At 36.4% G+C, this 19620-nt stretch overlaps 4 protein-coding genes across 7 annotated transcripts; all 4 read left to right on the forward strand.

Moving 5' to 3' along the window:
- The first annotated feature begins 3340 nt into the window (after nucleotides 1-3340).
- On the forward strand, nucleotides 3341-7121 carry LOC107631333 (putative BOI-related E3 ubiquitin-protein ligase 3). Of its 4 annotated transcripts, none has more exons than XM_016334748.3 (5): nucleotides 3341-3612; nucleotides 3690-3731; nucleotides 4300-4410; nucleotides 5286-5647; nucleotides 6237-7121. In XM_016334748.3, the coding sequence occupies exons 3-5, from the start codon at nucleotides 4326-4328 to the stop codon at nucleotides 6786-6788; spliced, it is 999 nt and encodes a 332-aa protein (XP_016190234.1). In that variant the 5' UTR covers nucleotides 3341-3612; nucleotides 3690-3731; nucleotides 4300-4325; the 3' UTR covers nucleotides 6789-7121. The 4 variants fall into 4 exon arrangements, with proteins under 4 accessions (XP_016190234.1, XP_016190235.1, XP_016190230.1 ...); XM_016334749.3 differs by having other exon boundaries at nucleotides 3361-3612; nucleotides 4281-4410; XM_016334744.3 differs by having other exon boundaries at nucleotides 3382-3731; nucleotides 4281-4410.
- An 806-nt stretch (nucleotides 7122-7927) lies between these two features.
- Nucleotides 7928-11477, forward strand: EMB2770 (pre-mRNA splicing factor-like protein). The gene has a single exon (XM_016334743.3). The coding sequence runs from the start codon at nucleotides 8129-8131 to the stop codon at nucleotides 11240-11242; it is 3114 nt and encodes a 1037-aa protein (XP_016190229.1). The 5' UTR covers nucleotides 7928-8128; the 3' UTR covers nucleotides 11243-11477.
- On the forward strand, nucleotides 11478-14322 carry LOC107631329 (PPR superfamily protein). The gene has a single exon (XM_016334740.3). It carries the CDS (start codon nucleotides 11804-11806, stop codon nucleotides 13811-13813), a length of 2010 nt encoding a protein of 669 aa, XP_016190226.1. The 5' UTR covers nucleotides 11478-11803; the 3' UTR covers nucleotides 13814-14322.
- On the forward strand, nucleotides 14298-18636 carry LOC107631330 (Pectin lyase-like superfamily protein). Its single transcript, XM_016334741.3, has 9 exons — nucleotides 14298-14736; nucleotides 14873-15001; nucleotides 15097-15267; nucleotides 15378-15398; nucleotides 15755-15962; nucleotides 16329-16410; nucleotides 16669-16777; nucleotides 17091-17207; nucleotides 18044-18636. Exons 1-9 carry the CDS (start codon nucleotides 14500-14502, stop codon nucleotides 18344-18346), a joined length of 1377 nt encoding a protein of 458 aa, XP_016190227.1. The 5' UTR covers nucleotides 14298-14499; the 3' UTR covers nucleotides 18347-18636.
- Nucleotides 18637-19620: the final 984 nt, after the last annotated feature.

Here is a 19620-nt window from a genome sequence, read left to right on the forward strand (position 1 = left end):
TTTATTGTCAAATTCGACAGTAAATCTGACGAAAAATTCGTCATTAACATCCGACAATAAATCTAACTGTACTCAACATTTTTCTTATATCAACATTTTTCTTATATCGACATACACTAACCAGATAAAGATAAACTATGCCATAATTTCATTACATTAATTAATTAATCAGAAATAATCTATGATGAAGATTCTTAAGTAATACATACACGTATGGACTATGGATTGATGGATGTATATTATAAAGTGAAGTTCATGAAACCAAGTTCCATAATGTAGGCTGAAATACACGATGAATATATTATATTCTCCACGTGCTGATGGGCATAACAATTTTTCAAACCGAATAAAAATTGTCATACATGTATCAAACGTCAAAGGATGAAATTAAAGTTTCTAAAATGCATCTATATACATAGTTGGAGTTAAACCTAAAATAGTTTTTGAAATTCGTGCACTAAAATCGTCTCTAAAATTTTAATTATACTAATTACGTTCCTGTGATTGACAAAAGTGTACTACGTTAATTTCTGACCCATTTCCATTAGGTAGTGTTTGGTGGAAAGACAATAACTGAGACTAGGAGACAGAAACTGAAATAAATCTCTATTCTGTCTGGTGTAAAATGAAAGACAGAAATTAAAATAAGAATAAAATTCTAATTTAATTTGTATAAAGGGTAAAATTGGAATTAATTAATTGAAATGAGAATATTTTAGGTATAAAATGTTATTAAAGTTTCAGTCTCTATCTCTAAAAATTTCAGTCCCTGTATTTCCATTTTTTGGAGGTACTGAAATACTGAAATTTTGGAGACAAAGACAGAAATTTTAGTACCAGTCTCTGAGCCAACAAATATGATACTGAGTCTCAGTCTTCCAGTTTCTGTCCCAGTACCTCAAAAGAAACGCTTCCTTAACGACGTGATGACATAGCTTGATGATGTGGGCTGTTAGTGACACGTGTCACTCTATGATTTGGCCACGTGTAATAGTATAATGATGTGGTGACCAGTGACATGTGGTATGCTGATGTGGATGATTGTGTCACATGTCACAATACTATTTGGGCAGGTGTCTGTTTGTGCCACGTGTCGCAACAGTATTCAACCACGTGTCGTCCATTATGTCATGATTGTAGATGCACCAAATTAGTCCATCACTTTGCATTAAGTGACTCATTTTAGTCCCTGAAATTTAATGTCGTGCATCAAACTAATCCCTTCACCAGTTTTTTCTCATTTTTTTTAAATTTAAAATTTTCAATATCTTGGATGCACTAATTTCAATTCTATTTTTTCATATATTATTTAAATACCAGTGCTTTTATAAAAAATTTTAAAATTTTAATTTTAATTATATAATTTTTTTATAATAATTTAACATTAGTAAATTTTGTAATATATAAGTATGCTATTATAAAAAAAGAATTATATGATTGATTAGACAGATTTTTTCATCAAAAAACATGTTTTTAATAAGAAATTAATAATTAAAATAAATATTTTTTTTGTTCTTATGAAATACACGTTTCCGTTATGTGTAAATGGGCTAGACTGAAGGGACTTCAAGCACTCTCACTATCATCTCCGACCTCTTCAGTCTAGACGAAAGAGGTCGGAGATGGTAGTGAGAGTGCTTAATATGTCTTCACGTCAACTCAAAGACGGCGGTTAGGGGTAAGAGAAAATTTATTTTATAAAAGCACTTGTATTTGGATAACATTTGAAAAAATAGAATTGAAATTAATGCATTCAAAGATATTGAGAATTTTAGATTTATAGAAAAAATGAGAAAAAACTGATGAAAGAACTAGTTTGGTGCATAACATTTAATTTCAGGGACTAAAATGAGTAACTAAATGCAAAGTGAGAGACTAATATAGTGCATTTACAATGATGACATAATGGACGACACGTGCACGAACACTGTTGCGACACGTGGGACAAATGCATACGTGGCCAAATAATATTGTGACACACGGCACAACCATCCACATCAGCATGTCACGTGTCACTGGTTACCACATCATCATATTATTACTCGTTGCCAAACTATGGAGTGACACGTGTCATTAACAACACATGTTATCACGCTATGACATCACGTCGTTAATAAAAAATGGGTCAAGAGCTAACATGGTGTACTTTTGTCAATCTCAAAAATATTATTGATGTAATTAAAATTTCAGAAATGATGGTCAATCTCATAGACTATTTTAGGATTTAACTCTGGTTGTAGAAGGGCATGGATGACTCGGTCCTTAACATTTTGCTTTAATTCGTGATTACTTGATTAGCAGCCTCAACACAAAAGTTAAGCAAGAAATAACAAAGCAATTTTCTTGGCATTCAACAATAGAATAAAATCTTTTTAAGTTTTAACTGAAAGTCCCATATGTTGAATGCACAAATAATGGATCATGCATCATCATTTTTTCAATACATGGTTTTCGAGTAATACACGACTTTTTTAAGGTCAACACTCAACATGACAACATTTCAAATTAGCTATAATCTTATTAGCAAAATAATTTATAAAAAAAAATTAATTATACACAACCATTTAGGTATGGAGAGAGAGAGAAAAAAAGCGCACACACATTTGTTGCTCTGTTTTATCTGATTTTGCAATATAAAATAAGGTGGAGACGTGGAGTGGTGGTGTAAATAATAGTAAACTAAATTCACATATTTAGTTAAAACATGAAAAAATATAAAAATTACAATATGATATAAAATATATAATTAATTTAGCAGCTAATTCTTTATATGCAGATAGTATTTTTGTTAATCTTATTAGTATTGTGATATCGAATTTATAAATGAAAAGAAATATAAAAGAAGAGTAATAATATTGGTGTGAGTAGTTGGTGCGTTATTATGGAATGCGTTAGGTGTTGGACCTAAAATTGTGCGAACCAATGCTAATGGCCGATGCCCAATGGGGCCTCCATGGTTACCCGCCAAAATCATCCAGCAAAACGACAAATCACTACACAACACAGTAAATGTGGGGCCCACCATAATTCTCACTTTCTTCACCGTAAATACGGTTATTGAGTCTGTTACGATTTTTTCAAAATCCTGAGCATGGTTTGTTTCAAATAAATACAATGAGTACTTTTTTTTAGTATTTAATTTTACTGTTATATTTAAATTGAAAAAAGCTTACTTTATGAAAGTTATATGAAATAATTAAAAATATATCACTGATTGATATCTTGAAATCAAAATTCAGTAGCAAATTAGAAAGCAGTTTGCGTAAGCATTTGAATAATAATAATAATAATAATAATAATAATAATAATAATAATAATAATAATAATAATAATAATAATAATAATAATAATAATAATTTTGTAGATTTTGCAGTATCAGATTGTGTTCTCTTGCGTCCACTCCCACCCCACTTAGCTTTATTCTCTCTATTCCCCTTCTTATTCTCATCATCTTCATCTTCATCTCTCTCTCCTTGTCACTAGTCACTACTGCAGGGTTCTTATCTGATGCTCTGGAACTTACCAACTCCATACTTAACTTAATTAATTAATTAATTAATTTATTTTCATCTTCTATTTTTTCGTGACTTCTCTTATTACAAGGCATTTAAGGTATTATTTCTTTTATTCCAATGCTTGTTGATTCCTCTATCGATTTTGTGATTCAAGCGTCTTATCTTGTGTTACAGCTGTTAGCTACTAGCATTGTGTTTTCGTCGGAGACATCCAAGGTAACCTTCTATTTTGCTCTTCACGCGTGTTTTTTTTGTGTCTTCGTTCATCAATTGCTTGTGGATCATCATAGAACTGGGTCAAACTTTGCTAGATTAACTTGATCCTCATGAACCTTTTGGTTTTGGAAGATTCTAGAACAGTTTTTTTTTTTTTTTTGTTATTGTTATGAAAAAAGATGATGGTCTACTTTTGAATGGTTCAGGAGTTCTCTATATTTTGTAGAGTAAACATCACCACTTTAGAGGAAATTGTGTACATTCTTTTATTTTTGTTTGAACAAATAGATTCACTGCTATTGTTATATGTGGGGCATGAATTATCATCAGAACTTGCTCCCTAAACCTAGAGTCCCTTGTGCCAAAACTGATAAAATAATACTTCATTAGAACCACCAGTTCCCTTAACCCTCTTAACTTTCAAGCATTTATATCTTAAATTGTTCTGCTAATTTTTTTCTTAAAATTGTTGATGATGGTGTGTTTCATCATGTCAGCTTTGCATATTTTGCGACTTTGATGTTAATTGATCTTCTTTCTTACATGTAGATATTTCTTACTAGTTCAGGATACACAAGTGCTTCTCCAAGGATAATGTTGGGGCACAAAAATGTCTTGGATGAGGCTCGATTTCAGTATCAAACCAATGAAGCAAATCAACTGCAGTTGTTTGGGAATAGTGAGTTTTCGCCTTTCCTTTTGTCATGGAATAATGGAATTTCACATTGAATGCTTTATCATTTTAGATATGGTTGTTATATATGGGATCTCTTTCTTGTTTGTTGGAGTTTGTTTGCCAGTTGCCACCGCTTGTTCACTAGTAATGGTGATGTTACTTGTTATAACTTTTTATTTGCCTGGAACTGGATTCTTTTACATGTGCTGTGTAACAACCGGCATTGGTAAAATAGAAGAATCAAAGAGTAATCAGTAATAGAAGACAAAACTGCACTCCTTTTGCCTGATATTTGTGGACATGACGGGGCCATCCTTTTTTTCTGGAAAAAGGATGGAGTGACAGATTCTGGGTTATGACGTTTTTCTGTGTTGAATGTTTTTGCTTATGTGCATTTCATATGGATCTTGATGCTCTGGGAGATGGACCATATATCATATAATACACACCAATTTCTGCACCTTTCATGTATTCTTATAGAACTGGTTCAGACGATACCAAGAAACCAAAGAAAATATGTACAATTGCTGAAGGAAATTCATAGAGTCAGGATATCGGAGATCCCTCGCTATCCTTAGTTCCCAAGTTCCTATATCCTCAACATATGCCCTCTGCTCCGTAATAACTTCTTATGTACATTTATCCTACCAATAAACTAACCCTAATCCCTATGTACAAAGTCCCATTTGTCAGGGCTCCATCCTTTTCACATCCTTTCCCTTTTCATAACATTTGAATTGGCCTCACTTGAATGATTTTACATCTTACTGGCAAAGATAAAAATTACCATTTTTTTGTACATCATGTTACTTGCTGTGTAGTTCCTTGAATTCATTTTTCATAGTCTCAAACCAATGTATATGTGACATATCTTGCAGTACAAGCTGGATGCAATATTGACCCTGTTAGTTATGTTGGAAATGAGTATCTCAGCTCCATGTTTCGATCTAATAAACGAAGCAGAGAAGCTGAAGATATATCAAAGCAGCAAAAGCTTCAGATTTCCTTAAATTACAATGTCTGTCAGGACGAAGCTGATCGATTGGCAAATATTCCAAATCCAAATCAAGTGTCAACAGGATTGAGGCTTTCTTATGACGATGATGAGCGCAATTCTTCTGTTACTTCTGCTAGTGGTAGTATGACTGCCGCACCTTCAATCATATTATCCCTTGGTGACAATTTCAGAACCGAGCTTGATAGGCAGCAAGAAGAGCTGGACCAGTATATTCAGCTACAGGTAGAGTGTCATTATAGCTCTTCATTATGTTATTTTGCCCTATAAAAATGCTGAAGAGCCTGAAATATTTAAATTGCAAGAATGATGAGGCATGTGGTTCGTTCTCAGAAGATTGAGTCAGTCCTACATCTATATTTCAACCAACAACCACCATGAAGTTTTTCTGGTCAAGTAGCATTTCTCTTTGTAATATTGTTTGTGAGAGGTCTAGCTTCTATTATTGGTGCTACTTCTGTATGTCCATGTTTTCATCTTATGGTGGATACTTTTCCATTTTGCTTTATCATTTTTCTTCTGCTTTTCAGATAAACCATTATGCAGAGTTCCTGGTAGAAATTTCTCCTTTTTATTGGTAGGCCTTTCATTGAGTAATTTATGAGTAGTTATTCTCCTTGTGAATTATTGCTTGTTGAACACCTCTCAAATGTTTAAATCATGGAGTAAGTCGTGGAAATTTTTTGAATGATTGCTTATGAGTTTTTATCAGTTTTATGTTTTCCTATTGCACTAAGATACAAAGACATATGTTTCACTTTGATTGTGAATCATGGATTTGAGTCTAGTGCACTTTATAATGTTCTCTATGCAGAAGGACCAATTGTCAAAAGCAGTGAGAGATATGAAACAAAAACACATGACCAGTGTCTTTAATGCCATTGAGAAAGGTGTTAGCAAGAAGCTAAGGGAAAAAGATGCAGAGATAGAGAACATTAACCAGAAAAACAGGGAACTAGCAGAGAGAATAAAACAAGTATCCATCGAAGCACAGAGTTGGCACTACAAAGCAAAGTATAATGAACAAGTTGTCAACGTATTAAGGAACAATCTCCAGCAAGCAATTACACAAGGAGTCGAACAAGGAAAGGAAGGGTTCGGAGACAGTAGCGAAGTTGACGATGCCACCTCATATATCGATTTGAATAGCTTGATCAGCAATCCAGGTGCACGAATGAAATCTACTTTGAAGAAGCACCAAGGCATAGAGAATCTGATGTGCAGAGAGTGCAGGGTGAAGGAGGTTTCCATGTTGTTGATGCCTTGCAGACACTTATGCTTGTGTGACAACTGTGATAGATATATCAATGTTTGTCCTGTATGCCAATTGATGAAAACTCAAAGTGTCCAGGTGTATCTGTCTTAACTTGCAAAGGGTAAGTATTTAAAAGGGAAAAAAATGGAATATGCATGGCTGTTCTTGTGTGACTTGTTTACCTAAGATGAATTATAAGTGAAGTTATTGCAAAATTCACATCCATAGAATATCAATATTCTCTATTGAGATTTCCTTGTGTTAACAGCTTTCCTCCTTTTCCTGTAAACTTTCCTATGGAGCATCTTTCCTCAGTGTGTTAATAATTGATGCATCATGAACACATGAAGATTGGGCTGTAAATATTCTTTAAACCCTGTTGTTGGTTGTATAAGAAGGAACATTTGCTGCTCTATGTTAATAACTATACCGAGTTTTGCATCATATTTGGCAAAATGGTTTTGATGAACTAGCTCTTGCCTACACTTTTCTTATTGGAAGGATCCATTTCTCATGTTATTTTTGTTATCTATTTTTCTTTTTCCTTTTTTTGTCTCATGTTTTATTTAATACCATGTACCAAACAAGAGCTTAATGTTATCACAATTTTCTGTTATTACACTATTCTGTTAACATATACTTTCTTTTTGGTGACTACACTATTCTGTTAACATACAATAAAACTCTCTTGGTAATGGATGTAAGTGGAAGCTGGAAGGTCACTATGTCAAAAGTCTGAGAGTGGTTTATAGGCACTAGGCACGATTATGCATGGATTCAAGAAATTACTAGGGGTATTCCAGATGAAACTACACCGGCCACAATTCAAATAATAAGCATGTTGTATCATTATTACAAGCTTTCTTCTAAGATGCCTTGCTTGAAAAAAGAACACGCCATCAAAACAATTGTCACCAATTGGTGACTGATAATTTGGTGAAGTTCTTGCTAACCGTTACCAATCTTCAATTCTTTATACATAGTATATAATTGGATTTGGATGATCCTTGCGAGATTGAATAGATCTAAGTGCCTCAAATTCTGACTGTGGAAGGGAACTTGAATATAAGATTACACTTTCGGAACTGAACATTTAACGGCCAGCTCTTCAAATTTTTTATTTTGATTTCTATTTAAATAATTTATCATAGAAAAAAATACACCTGGGCTAAAAACACTGTGGGCTACTGTTCACTGGGCCTGATGGGTTCCAAATGTAACCAAATCATGAATCATGGTGGGCTACCAAAAAATAGACACACACACACGAATGGCGGTTCTATCTTCTAGTAGGTAGTCCTAAAAATTCCAGAACAGTTAACAGTTAACATAGCATAGGTTCTATCTTCAATTTGTGCCATAAGCACAAAAGAAAGCTTGGAGATCGAAATCGATCATCATAATCCCCATCATCATCTTCCCTCATTCGATTTTCCCAAAAATACCTAACCATGGTGTTCATCGTGCCACCCAATCACAGAACCCTAGCATTAGACATAAACCCTAACTCCACCACACTCCATCGCCTCAAGCTTGCAATTGAAGATAATTATGGCATCTCCGTTTCTCAGCAGCGTTTGTTTATCTCCAACAGCCTCCGACTGCTCGGAAATGACGATTCTGCACTTATATCCGACCTCGGCGTCGGACCTTACTCAACTCTAACCCTTCACGTTCCTTTCCTTGGCGGCACGCAGCCTCCGGCGGTTCCCAAGCCACGGTTCGACTTTCTCAACTCGAAGCCGCCGCCGAACTACGTCGCCGGTCTCGGTCGTGGTGCCACAGGGTTCACCACTCGATCTGATATCGGTCCTGCCCGCGCCGCGCCCGATCTTCCCGACAGATCCGCCACAACTATTGGCGGTGCAGCTGCTGCCCCCGCTGGAAGAGGAAGAGGGAAAGGCGGCGAGGAAGAGGAAGAAGATGAAGGAGAAGATAAAGGCTATGACGAGAATCAGAAATTTGATGAATTCGAAGGGAACGATGTTGGTTTGTTCGCATCTGCGGAGTATGATGAGGATGATAAAGAAGCTGATGCTGTTTGGGAAGCTATTGATAAGAGAATGGATTCGAGGAGGAAGGATAGGAGGGAAGCGAGGTTGAAGCAGGAGATTGAGAAGTACCGTGCTTCGAATCCGAAGATCACAGAACAGTTTGCAGATTTGAAGAGGAAGTTGTATACTTTATCTGCTGATGAGTGGGAGAATATACCCGAAATTGGGGATTATTCATTGAGGAACAAGAAAAAGAGGTTTGAAAGCTTTGTGCCCGTACCTGATACATTACTTGAGAAGGCAAGGCAGGAGCAGGAGCATGTCACGGCATTGGACCCTAAGACCAGGGCTGCTGGAGGGACCGAGACTCCTTGGGCGCAGACTCCGGTGACGGACTTGACTGCCGTTGGTGAGGGCAGGGGTACTGTGTTGTCCTTGAAGTTAGATAGGTTGTCGGATTCAGTTTCTGGTTTAACTAATGTGGATCCTAAGGGTTATTTGACTACTTTGAAGAGCATGAAGATTACCAGTGATGCTGAGATTTCGGATATTAAGAAGGCTAGGTTGTTGCTCAAGAGTGTTACTCAGACGAATCCAAAGCATCCACCTGGCTGGATTGCCGCTGCTAGGTTGGAGGAGCTGGCGGGGAAGATTCAGGCAGCGAGACAATTGATACAGAGAGGGTGCGAGGAGTGTCCTAAGAATGAGGATGTGTGGCTGGAAGCTTGTAGGTTGGCAAATCCTGAGGAGGCAAAGGCGGTTATAGCTCGGGGTGTGAAGTCGATTCCAACTTCTGTGAAGTTGTGGATGCAGGCCTCGAAGTTGGAGCAGGATGATGCAAACAAGAGTAGGGTGTTGAGGAAAGGGTTGGAGCACATTCCGGATTCGGTTAGGCTGTGGAAGGCTGTTGTGGAGCTTGCCAATGAAGAAGATGCCAGGCTCTTGCTTCACAGAGCTGTGGAATGCTGTCCTTTGCATGTTGAGCTTTGGCTTGCACTTGCGAGGTTGGAGACTTATGATAATGCTAAGAAGGTTCTTAACAGGGCAAGGGAGAGGCTGCCCAAGGAGCCTGCCATATGGATAACAGCTGCAAAGTTGGAAGAAGCTAATGGGAACACTTCCATGGTTGGCAAGATTATTGAGAGGGGTATAAGGAGTCTCCAGAGAGAAGCTGTGGTAATTGATAGAGAGGCTTGGATGAGGGAAGCGGAGGCTGCAGAGCGTGCTGGATCTGTCGCTACTTGCCAAGCTATAATCCATCATACAATTGGAGTTGGAGTGGAAGAAGAAGATAGGAAGAGGACATGGGTTGCTGATGCAGAGGAATGCAAGAAGAGAGGTTCTATTGAGACTGCCAGAGCTATATATTCTCATGCATTGACTGTCTTTTTAACTAAGAAGAGCATATGGCTCAAAGCTGCACAACTTGAAAAGACTCATGGAACCAGGGAATCTCTGGATGCATTACTTCGAAAAGCAGTTACCTATAGACCACAGGCTGAAGTTCTATGGCTTATGGGTGCCAAAGAGAAGTGGCTTGCTGGTGATGTCCCTGCAGCTCGAGCCATCCTCCAAGAAGCTTATGCTGCCATTCCTAATTCCGAGGAAATATGGCTTGCGGCTTTCAAGCTAGAATTTGAAAACCATGAACCTGAGAGAGCCAGAATGTTGTTGGCTAAAGCCAGAGAGAGGGGAGGCACAGAGAGAGTGTGGATGAAATCAGCAATTGTTGAGAGAGAGCTGGGAAACATCGAAGAGGAGCGGAGGTTGCTAGATGAAGGACTGAAGAAATTCCCTTCATTCTTCAAACTGTGGTTGATGCTTGGCCAGCTTGAAGAGCGGCTTGCTGAGAATGCAAAGAGACAAGATCAGCCTGAAAGCCACCATCATCATACGAGGGAAGCTAAGAAGGTCTATGAATCTGGACTGAAGAACTGTCCTAATTGTGTACCTCTTTGGCTTTCTCTTGCTAATCTTGAGGAGATGATGAATGGACTGAGTAAAGCTCGTGCAGTTCTCACAATGGCTAGAAAGAAGAATCCTCAAAATCCTGAACTCTGGCTAGCTGCTGTAAGAGCAGAATTGAAGCATGGATTCAAGAAAGAAGCTGATATTTTGATGGCAAAAGCATTGCAGGAGTGTCCCAACAGTGGTATTCTTTGGGCTGCATCAATTGAGATGGTTCCCCGTCCTCAGCGCAAAACCAAGAGTATGGATGCTCTCAAGAAATGCGATCATGATCCCCATGTTATCGCGGCTGTGGCCAAATTGTTCTGGCACGATAGGAAGGTGGACAAAGCTAGGACCTGGTTGAACAGGGCAGTGACATTAGCTCCTGACATTGGGGATTTCTGGGCATTGTGCTACAAATTTGAACTTCAGCATGGAACTGAGGACAGCCAGAAGGATGTTTTGAAGAGGTGCGTTAGTGCAGAACCAAAACATGGAGAAAAATGGCAAGCTATCTCAAAGGCAGTTGAGAACTCCCACCAGCCTACCGAAGCCATCTTGAAGAAAGTGGTGGTTGCACTTGGGAAGGAGGAGAATGCAGCTGAGAATAATAAACATTGACGTCGCATAGTTATAAGCCTATAGTATTTCTGTTGTTTAGATTGTAGTATGATTTATTAGTTTAGAATTTTGATACCTACGATTATGAGTAGCTGAAAACAGAGGTGTGTTTTATAGATATTTGGAGCTTTTCAGGGAAGCATTCGTTGTTGTTTCAGAATCTAAATTTGTTGCATATTTAATGCTCAAACCATTTGATGCTATTAATTGAATCACAATCAAGCAATTCATATAAGTAGTTCTGCAAGGTTAGCTAGGTAAGGTTTTTGAGATGTCGTGTGTTTCGGGTCACTGCAGAGGTAGAATTGCTTCATGAGAATTCACTTAAAATATGATGAGATAAAGATAAACAAACTTATTTTATTGTTCAATTTGAGCAGTTAAAAAGTTCCAACTATATAATATAAAACCAGTATATTGACTATATTCATTCGTTTATTTCGGTTTCTTCACACCAAAGAAAAGTTTGCTATAGAATGAAAAATAATGCAAAACAGATAAGAACGCAGAGCTACTTGACAACATAAAACTTTTTTGAAAGGAGGCATCGTCATTCCCTAGATGCTGCTGAAACACTTGTTCTCCAAGCAAACAAATCCTCAACTCACTCTACTCGCTTTCGTTAGATCCACAACAACAGCAATAATACCTTCCAACAATTCCCACGTGCCATTTCGCCCCAACACCGTTGACCCTATCTATCTCAAGAACCGCCAAATCAACGCTTTCATCAAATCTAGGAACCTAAATTCAGCACTCGCAGTGTTCCACAGCACTTCCCTTCGTGATGCCGTCACCTACAACTTACTCATTTCAGGGCATGCCACGTGTCATGATGGCTCACCGCCACGTGCTCTTCATCTCTACGCCGAAATGGGTTTGCTTGGAATAACGGAAACCCCAACCACGTTCACATCTGTTATATCTCTCTGTGCTAATCATGGGTTCTTCGGAGAAGGCCTTCAGGTTCATTGCAAGGTTGTCAAGTTTGGTTTCTTGTCGAACGTGTTCGTTGGTGGCGCCCTTGTTGGGTTCTATATGAATTTGGGGTTATGTGGGGCTGCACTGGAGCTGTTTGACGAATTGCCAGAGAGAAATTTAGCTCTGTGGAATGTGGTGCTGCGCGGGTTGTGTGAATTGGGTTGTGTTGATGAGTTGGTTGGGTTTTATTACTCTTGGATGTGGTTTGAAGGTGTGGAGCCGAATGGGGTCACCTTTTGTTATTTGCTTAGGGGGTGTGGTATTGAGAGAAGGTTGCATGAAGGGATGAAGATTCAAGGAAGAATTTTGAAGATGGGTTTGGTAGAATCTAATGTCTTTGTTGCTAATGCTTTGGTGGATTTTTACTCTGCTTGTGGGTGCTGGGTTGGTGCAAGGAAGTGTTTTGAGGCTATACTAGTTGAGGATGTCATATCTTGGAACTCGTTGGTTTGTGTTTATGCAGAAAATGAGTTGGTGTTTGAAGCTTTGAAACTGTTTAGTGTTATGCAATTCTGGGGGAAGAGGCCATCTGTGCGTTCTATGGTGGGGTTTTTGAATTTGTGTAGTAGAAATAAAGATGTTGTATTGGGGAAGCAGGTTCACTGTTGTGTTTTGAAATTGGGTCTTGATGAAATGAGTGTGCATGTTCAATCTGCATTGATTGATATGTATGGAAAATGTAGTGATCTTGAGAGTTCTGTAGCTGTGTTTGAATGTCTCCCTGAGAGAACTTTGGAGTGTTGCAATTCGTTGATGACTTCCCTTTCTTACTGCGGTGCAATTGAAGATGTGGTGGAGTTGTTTTATTTGATGATTGATGAAGGTATTAGGCCAGATGAAGTAACCTTCTCTTCAACGCTGAAGGCATTGTCGGTCTCTGCTTCAGCTAGCTTCACGATAACTCAGTTATTGCATTGCTTTGCATTAAAATACGGACTCGAAGGAGATGCTGCAGTGGCATGCTCCCTAATGGATGCATATTCAAGATGTGGCCATGTGGAACATTCTTGTGAGATCTTTGAGGGTCTTAGTTCTCCAAATGCTATTTGTTTCACATCTATGATCAATGGATATGCCCGAAATGGAATGGGGGAAGAAGGACTTGCAGTGCTTCAGGCTATGATTGAGAAGGGCCTAAAACCAGATAAAGTTACCTTTTTATGTGCATTAACAGGATGCAATCATAAAGGGCTAGTTGAGGAGGGCAAAATAGTTTTTGACTCCATGAAATCTCTTCATGGGATTCACCCCAATCGCCAGCACTTTTCATGCATTGTAGATCTTTTATGCCGTGCTGGGCTCCTATATGAAGCTGAAGACTTGCTGCTACTCTCACCAGAAAAAAGCGATTGTGTTATGTGGAGCTCGTTGCTGCGAAGTTGCAGGGTCCATGGGAATGAAGAGGTTGGAACAAGAGCAGCGCAGGCTTTAGTCGAGCTAGGCTCCAATAACCCTGCAGTGTTGTTGCAAGCTTCAAATTTCTATGCTGAGATTGGGAAGTCTGATGCCTCAAGAGAAATCAGAGAGGTTGCTCTAGCAAGGAAGATGATAAGGGAGATTGGACATAGTTTAATTGAGCTAAAATATTGATTGTTGAAATATACAACTAAAAGAAAAGAGTTCGTGAATTGGGGAAGCATCTTGCCCATTATTCACACGAGAAACCAATCATGGCAGATATTACTGTGTCGGTGAAGATGTTTACTAAGATGTCCAGGTCTTGTGTCTTGTCTATTTGGGCAATCCTACATTCTAAGGGAAAGGTTTCTTTTGGGAGGAGCTTCTGTTGGGCATGCCAAGAAATTGAAAGTCGGCATTTGTGTTCCCTTGTTTGGTGTAACTAACTGACACTCCTAATAATAGAAAAATATATACTTTTTTCCCTTTTATGTACAGCATTGAGTTATGGCTACATAGTAATGCAATTTGAAATAACTTGAGAAATGTAACAAGGTCTTAGATTACATGTGACCTGATCCCCTTCTCTTTCAGGTTGGCAAATTAGAGATTGTGCAACTGTTAACAGTACTCATGAGTTTTGTAATTGGTTGATGAGTAAAGCAAAATGCTACAAAAATATATTTTTCCTTGTACTTTAAGTGTGGGGCATGTAGAAAATGTAACACCTTCATACACTTTCAAGCCAAGCCATAAAAGCACTCCAAATCCTTCATTTTTCAGAGCTAATCTACACATATAAATTAAAACCAAGCATTCATTCATTCATTAATCAAATCAACAACCAATCCTTGCAGTACAGCCTACAACAGGAAAACATGGACAAATTCTTCTTGGTTTCCTTATTGTGTTTGCTGATAGCGGCTCATGGAGTCACAGGAACCCTGACATGTGACAACATTGCCATGCTTGATGAACTTGCAAATATGGATACAGAAGAAAATGAGATAGAGCTCTCTGACATTCCTTCATGGACAAGTGAGCGTGGTGGAAAGGTTCTTGTGAATGTTGATAGCTTTGGTGCTGCTGGAGATGGAGAATCTGATGATACTGAGGTAATTTCTTTCGTTATCAACAAATATCATTATTGATTTATACCTGGAATTGCCAATGTGGTCCATTGTTTTTGCTGAACATGCACTTCACAAATTTGACAATGTTGGATTTTTTATCTAATGGTGTTATGCTCAGGCTTTCCGAAAAGCATGGAATGTTTCTTGCTCTACACCAAATTCTGTGTTCTTAGTTCCCCAAGGACGCCGCTACCTTGTCAATGCAACAAAATTCATAGGGCCTTGTAAAGGCACTCTAATCATCCAGGTGATCATGCACGGAAATATTTATATCTTTCATATTTTATAGTTTTGCATTATCCATGAGTTCATGTTTATTGACATAGTATTAGCATTTATCAGATTGATGGAACAATAGTAGCACCAGATGAGCCTAAGAACTGGGATTCAAAATTAGCACGCGTTTGGCTTGATTTTTCAAAATTGGAGAAAGCTGTTTTCCAAGGTGCTGGAGTTATTGATGGCTCAGGCAAAAAATGGTGGGAAGCATCTTGCAAGAAGAACAAGTCTAATGTAAATTTTCTGAACTTGGTCTCATTGAATTTGCTATATTTTATAAAAACTTCAGCTGCAAGCAATTATTTCTCTCTCTCTATTTATTTACTTTTATTTTTATTTTGCAGCCTTGCAAAGGTGCACCAACAGTAAGCACCATTCTCTTAACCACTAATTATATTCTACTCTCTGTATTCGGTATATCTGTTGTTCTCAAATTTCAATGTAATATTTATAAGTTTCATTCTTTTTTTTTCATATTTATTGTCAACACTATGTTAAACATAATAAACAATAAAATGTATGCACTATAAATTAAGTAGTTGTTAAATAAGAGTATTTAGGGTATTTAATTTTGTAATTCATTCTTTATTTTGAGTTCCTTGATTATTGTTCAAATATAGTAAACTAGAATCTAGGAGGAGTATGTTCCAACTAGAAGGTTTTACAATGTGTTATATGAAGATTACCAAATGTTGCTCAACTTTGATGGAATTGATTGCAGGCATTGACCATTGATTCAAGCTCAGGTATAAAGGTGAAAGGACTAACTATACAGCATAGCCAACAGATTCATTTTACCATATCAAGGTGTAATTCTGTTAGGATTTATGGTGTCAAAGTGTCATCACCAGATGACAGCCCAAACACCGACGGAATTCATATTAGTGAATCAACTAATGTCATAATCCAAGACAGCAAAATTGGAGCAGGTTCTGAACTTTTTCACCCTTTTGTCAACTTAGTGATTCTTGCATCAACACAAGTTTAACAACTCATTTAGATATGTCTTCACAATAAAAGTGGTTCCATTACCTTTATTTTAAGACAGATTTATTTGTACATGGATCTTACCAACTCCTTTTTTTTTTTTTTTTTGTATTAAAAACATGATTTATGAGTTGTTAAACTTATGTCCTTTCAAAAAATTTTCAGAATTTCTTTATTTCATTTATAGTTCAACCTTTTAAATGAAGACATTGAATTGTGAGTTCAGACCCTTAGAAAAAAGAACACACTGAATTCTTAGTGGAATAAAATCACTTCAATGTTTCTAAAGTTTATACTATGATATTCAGGGGATGATTGCATATCAATTGTGAATGCCAGTTCCAATATCAAAATGAAAAGAATTTTTTGTGGACCAGGACATGGAATTAGGTATCATCTAATCTTCAAAACAGCATTTAATGAATTCTTGTGTCACTATTTTTAGTTGCTAGGTTAAAATGTTTATATTTTTAGGCTCAGATTTTCAGTTTATTCGCTGATAATCTTATATTTTAAATTGTTATCAATTTAATTCTATGTGATAGTTTTGTTAGTCTAAAATTTCATGCCACTTTAACAAGCTAATTAATTGACATTTTAACCTTTTTTAATTTTTATTTATTACCCAAAAAATCTAAACTTTTTCAGCATTGGGAGCCTTGGGAAAGACAATTCAACTGGCATAGTGACAAAAGTGATTTTAGATACAGCAGTTATTAAGGATACTACAAATGGTGTCAGGATTAAGACTTGGCAGGTACACCTCCTAATTGATATTTTTACTTTTTTATTTTATTTTAATTGTAACAAATTTTGGAAGGTATTAATTCATTGCATATAGTTGAAAATTAAAAGTTTCAGTTTTTAATTAATAATTTTTACTATTGAAGGCTTAAACTAACAACTTAGTTGATTAGCAAAACCCTTAGATTTATAAAGGTTTCTACATGCACTGAAAACAATAACAAATACATACAGTATAATAATAATAATCCATGAAAATTGATGTATCTTGTATATGAGAATGACAAGATTTTTCTTTCCATTGTTTTTCTCTGGAACATACACAGGGGGGTTCTGGGTATGTTCGTGGAGTACGCTTTCAGAATGTGAAGATGGAAAATGCCTCAAACCCCATTATTATTGATCAATTTTACTGTGATTCACCAACTACTTGTCAAAACCAGGTACATAATTAAAACTATAAAATGAAATTAATGAACACAGGATTGACTAAGAACTTATATTTTTGTTTGATAGCATGCTTCACATTTTCTTGTACTTAATTTTGAAGTTTTAATGAATTAAGCTCAACACTAGGTTGATTTAGGTGATTTTGGCAGTTGATTTCCTTTAGTACGGTCTTAATTGAAGTCATGTAAATGAAAGAAATTACTTGAGGTATAATGATTTCTTTTTATACAAGTAATTTTATGTACAAAATTAAACGCAAACCTTTGAACGAATAATGTGTTATTTCGACCAAACTGGAGTGTTTTGCAGATAAATTCTCTTGTTTTCCACCAATCACCTCTATTTAAATAATTTCAAATAAAATATTTTCATATTATGCAGTAATAATAATGTTATGTTATGATGATCTCTTAGCCTGCGTTTGGTTTTGAGCACATGACAAGACAAGACACAAAGGATAGAGACATAAAAATTAGTATTTTTGTATTTTGTTTGGTGGTGAACTGAATATAAGATAGAATAAATAATAAAAAGTCTAACTTACCTTCATTTTTTTCTTCACACAAAATTTAGAATAAAAAATAAAATGATAAAAAATATAATTTTGAAAATTTGATAGTGATAATAAAAGAAAAAATAAAAAAATAAATTGTATCTCCGTCCAGTGTCTTTATGTCCTTTATATTAAAAATGATACAAAATACACTAATTCAGTGTTCTAAGACACAATATCTCTGTCCATGTCTCACTTACTAAACACGATTTTGTGTTTCAGTATCCTATCTTTATAAACAAACACAACCTTATGTACATGTGATTTTTTTGTCAGACATCAGCCGTGGAGATAAGCGAGATCATGTATCAGAACATTAGTGGGACAACAAGGAGTGCTAAGGCCATTCAATTTGCATGCAGTGACACAGTTCCATGCAGCAGCTTGGTTCTTAGCAATGTGGACTTGGAGAAGCAAGACGGCACTGTCGAAACTTACTGTCACTCCGCTCAAGGCTTCGGCTATGGTGTTGTGCACCCTTCTGCCGATTGCCTCAATTCCAGCGACAACACTTCGGAAGTTATTACAGAACCAATCACAGTCGAAGAGGAGGAGGATACTCATCACACTGAACTATAAGTTGACTCTCTCTATTATCTCTATAGAAGCATTATTATACAGTAATGAGTAACCATTTGATTGCTATTATTATTATTTATATGAAACAAGGCAAATGAGAATGCAAGTAGGAATAGTTATGGTATGTTGGATGAGGTTTGAGGTGAGAGATCAGAGAGAAAAATCAAAGGATGTCTTGTTGACACTATACTATTAGGTATTACATTGAAACTGATTTCAGAAAAAAAAAACAGAGAAATGTACTAGCATTGATTGAAGAAAGAAAAAGAGACATGTATCTGATTTTATAATTTTGATTGAGATTTTATGTTAATCTTTAGTATTGTGTTTATGGATTTGATTCTTTCTGGTGATACTTTCAACATAAAGTACAGTAAGATTGTGCAACAATTTTCCTTGTTATAAAATTGGTCTTTGGTTAATTTTTCATCATGTTATGAATTGCATGATCACTTACATATAGTAATAAATAATAGTAATGTTCTTATTTGGCCACCAGTCATTGCAAATGGACAAACACATGGACTCTTCAGGAACACTGCATTAATGTAATGTATTTGAAAACTGTGGTCCAAAGTGTCATATATTAGTTGATGAAGCCAATATTTGGAACTGGTAGAATCCTAGAAAGGAGTTGTTTCTTTCAGTTGGTTTCTTTTACCAGACAACAAAAAAGGAGGACATAACAAAATGATGGTATTATCATTTTTATGTAACTAGTTTATGGATCTTTTCAAAACTCAAACATAACCAAAATTGGACTAAACTGCTAGTATTTAAAAATTCTAAAATTAATAACTGATCAAATAGGGAGTTGAAGACTGCAGTGTCAATGGTCCAGTGCACATGGGGTTGTAAAAAGGTGTGGATCAAGATGGGATTTTAGCATATTCACTTTAGGATTAGATTGGATAAAGATGAATACAAAGACAAAACAAATCAACAATCTTTATGTGGATACAAGGGTCCAGCATTTTGTGTAGTTTGTTATCTTACACGTGGCTCTTCTTTGGTCTTAAACTTATATGCACCAGAAAGAAATCTTCCCTAGTCTTCTAAAGCACATAAAGAAAAAAAAAACTCATGATATCATATGTAATATTATGAAATCCTAAATCTTAATAGTGCCAACTAAGACCATACATTTAAAAAAAAAAAAATGCTCTTTAGTTATAAAATTTGCATGAAGTGCCAAATTGAGGTGACCAACTATGAGTAGTTACAAGCTTCCCTTTGACTAAGCTTATCAACTTTCATGGGGCATATATATTTCC

This window comes from Arachis ipaensis, chromosome B3 (assembly GCF_059453495.1).
Source record: "Arachis ipaensis isolate K30076 ecotype BB chromosome B3, ASM5945349v1, whole genome shotgun sequence".
In the NCBI taxonomy this organism is placed as follows: Eukaryota; Viridiplantae; Streptophyta; class Magnoliopsida; order Fabales; family Fabaceae; genus Arachis; species Arachis ipaensis.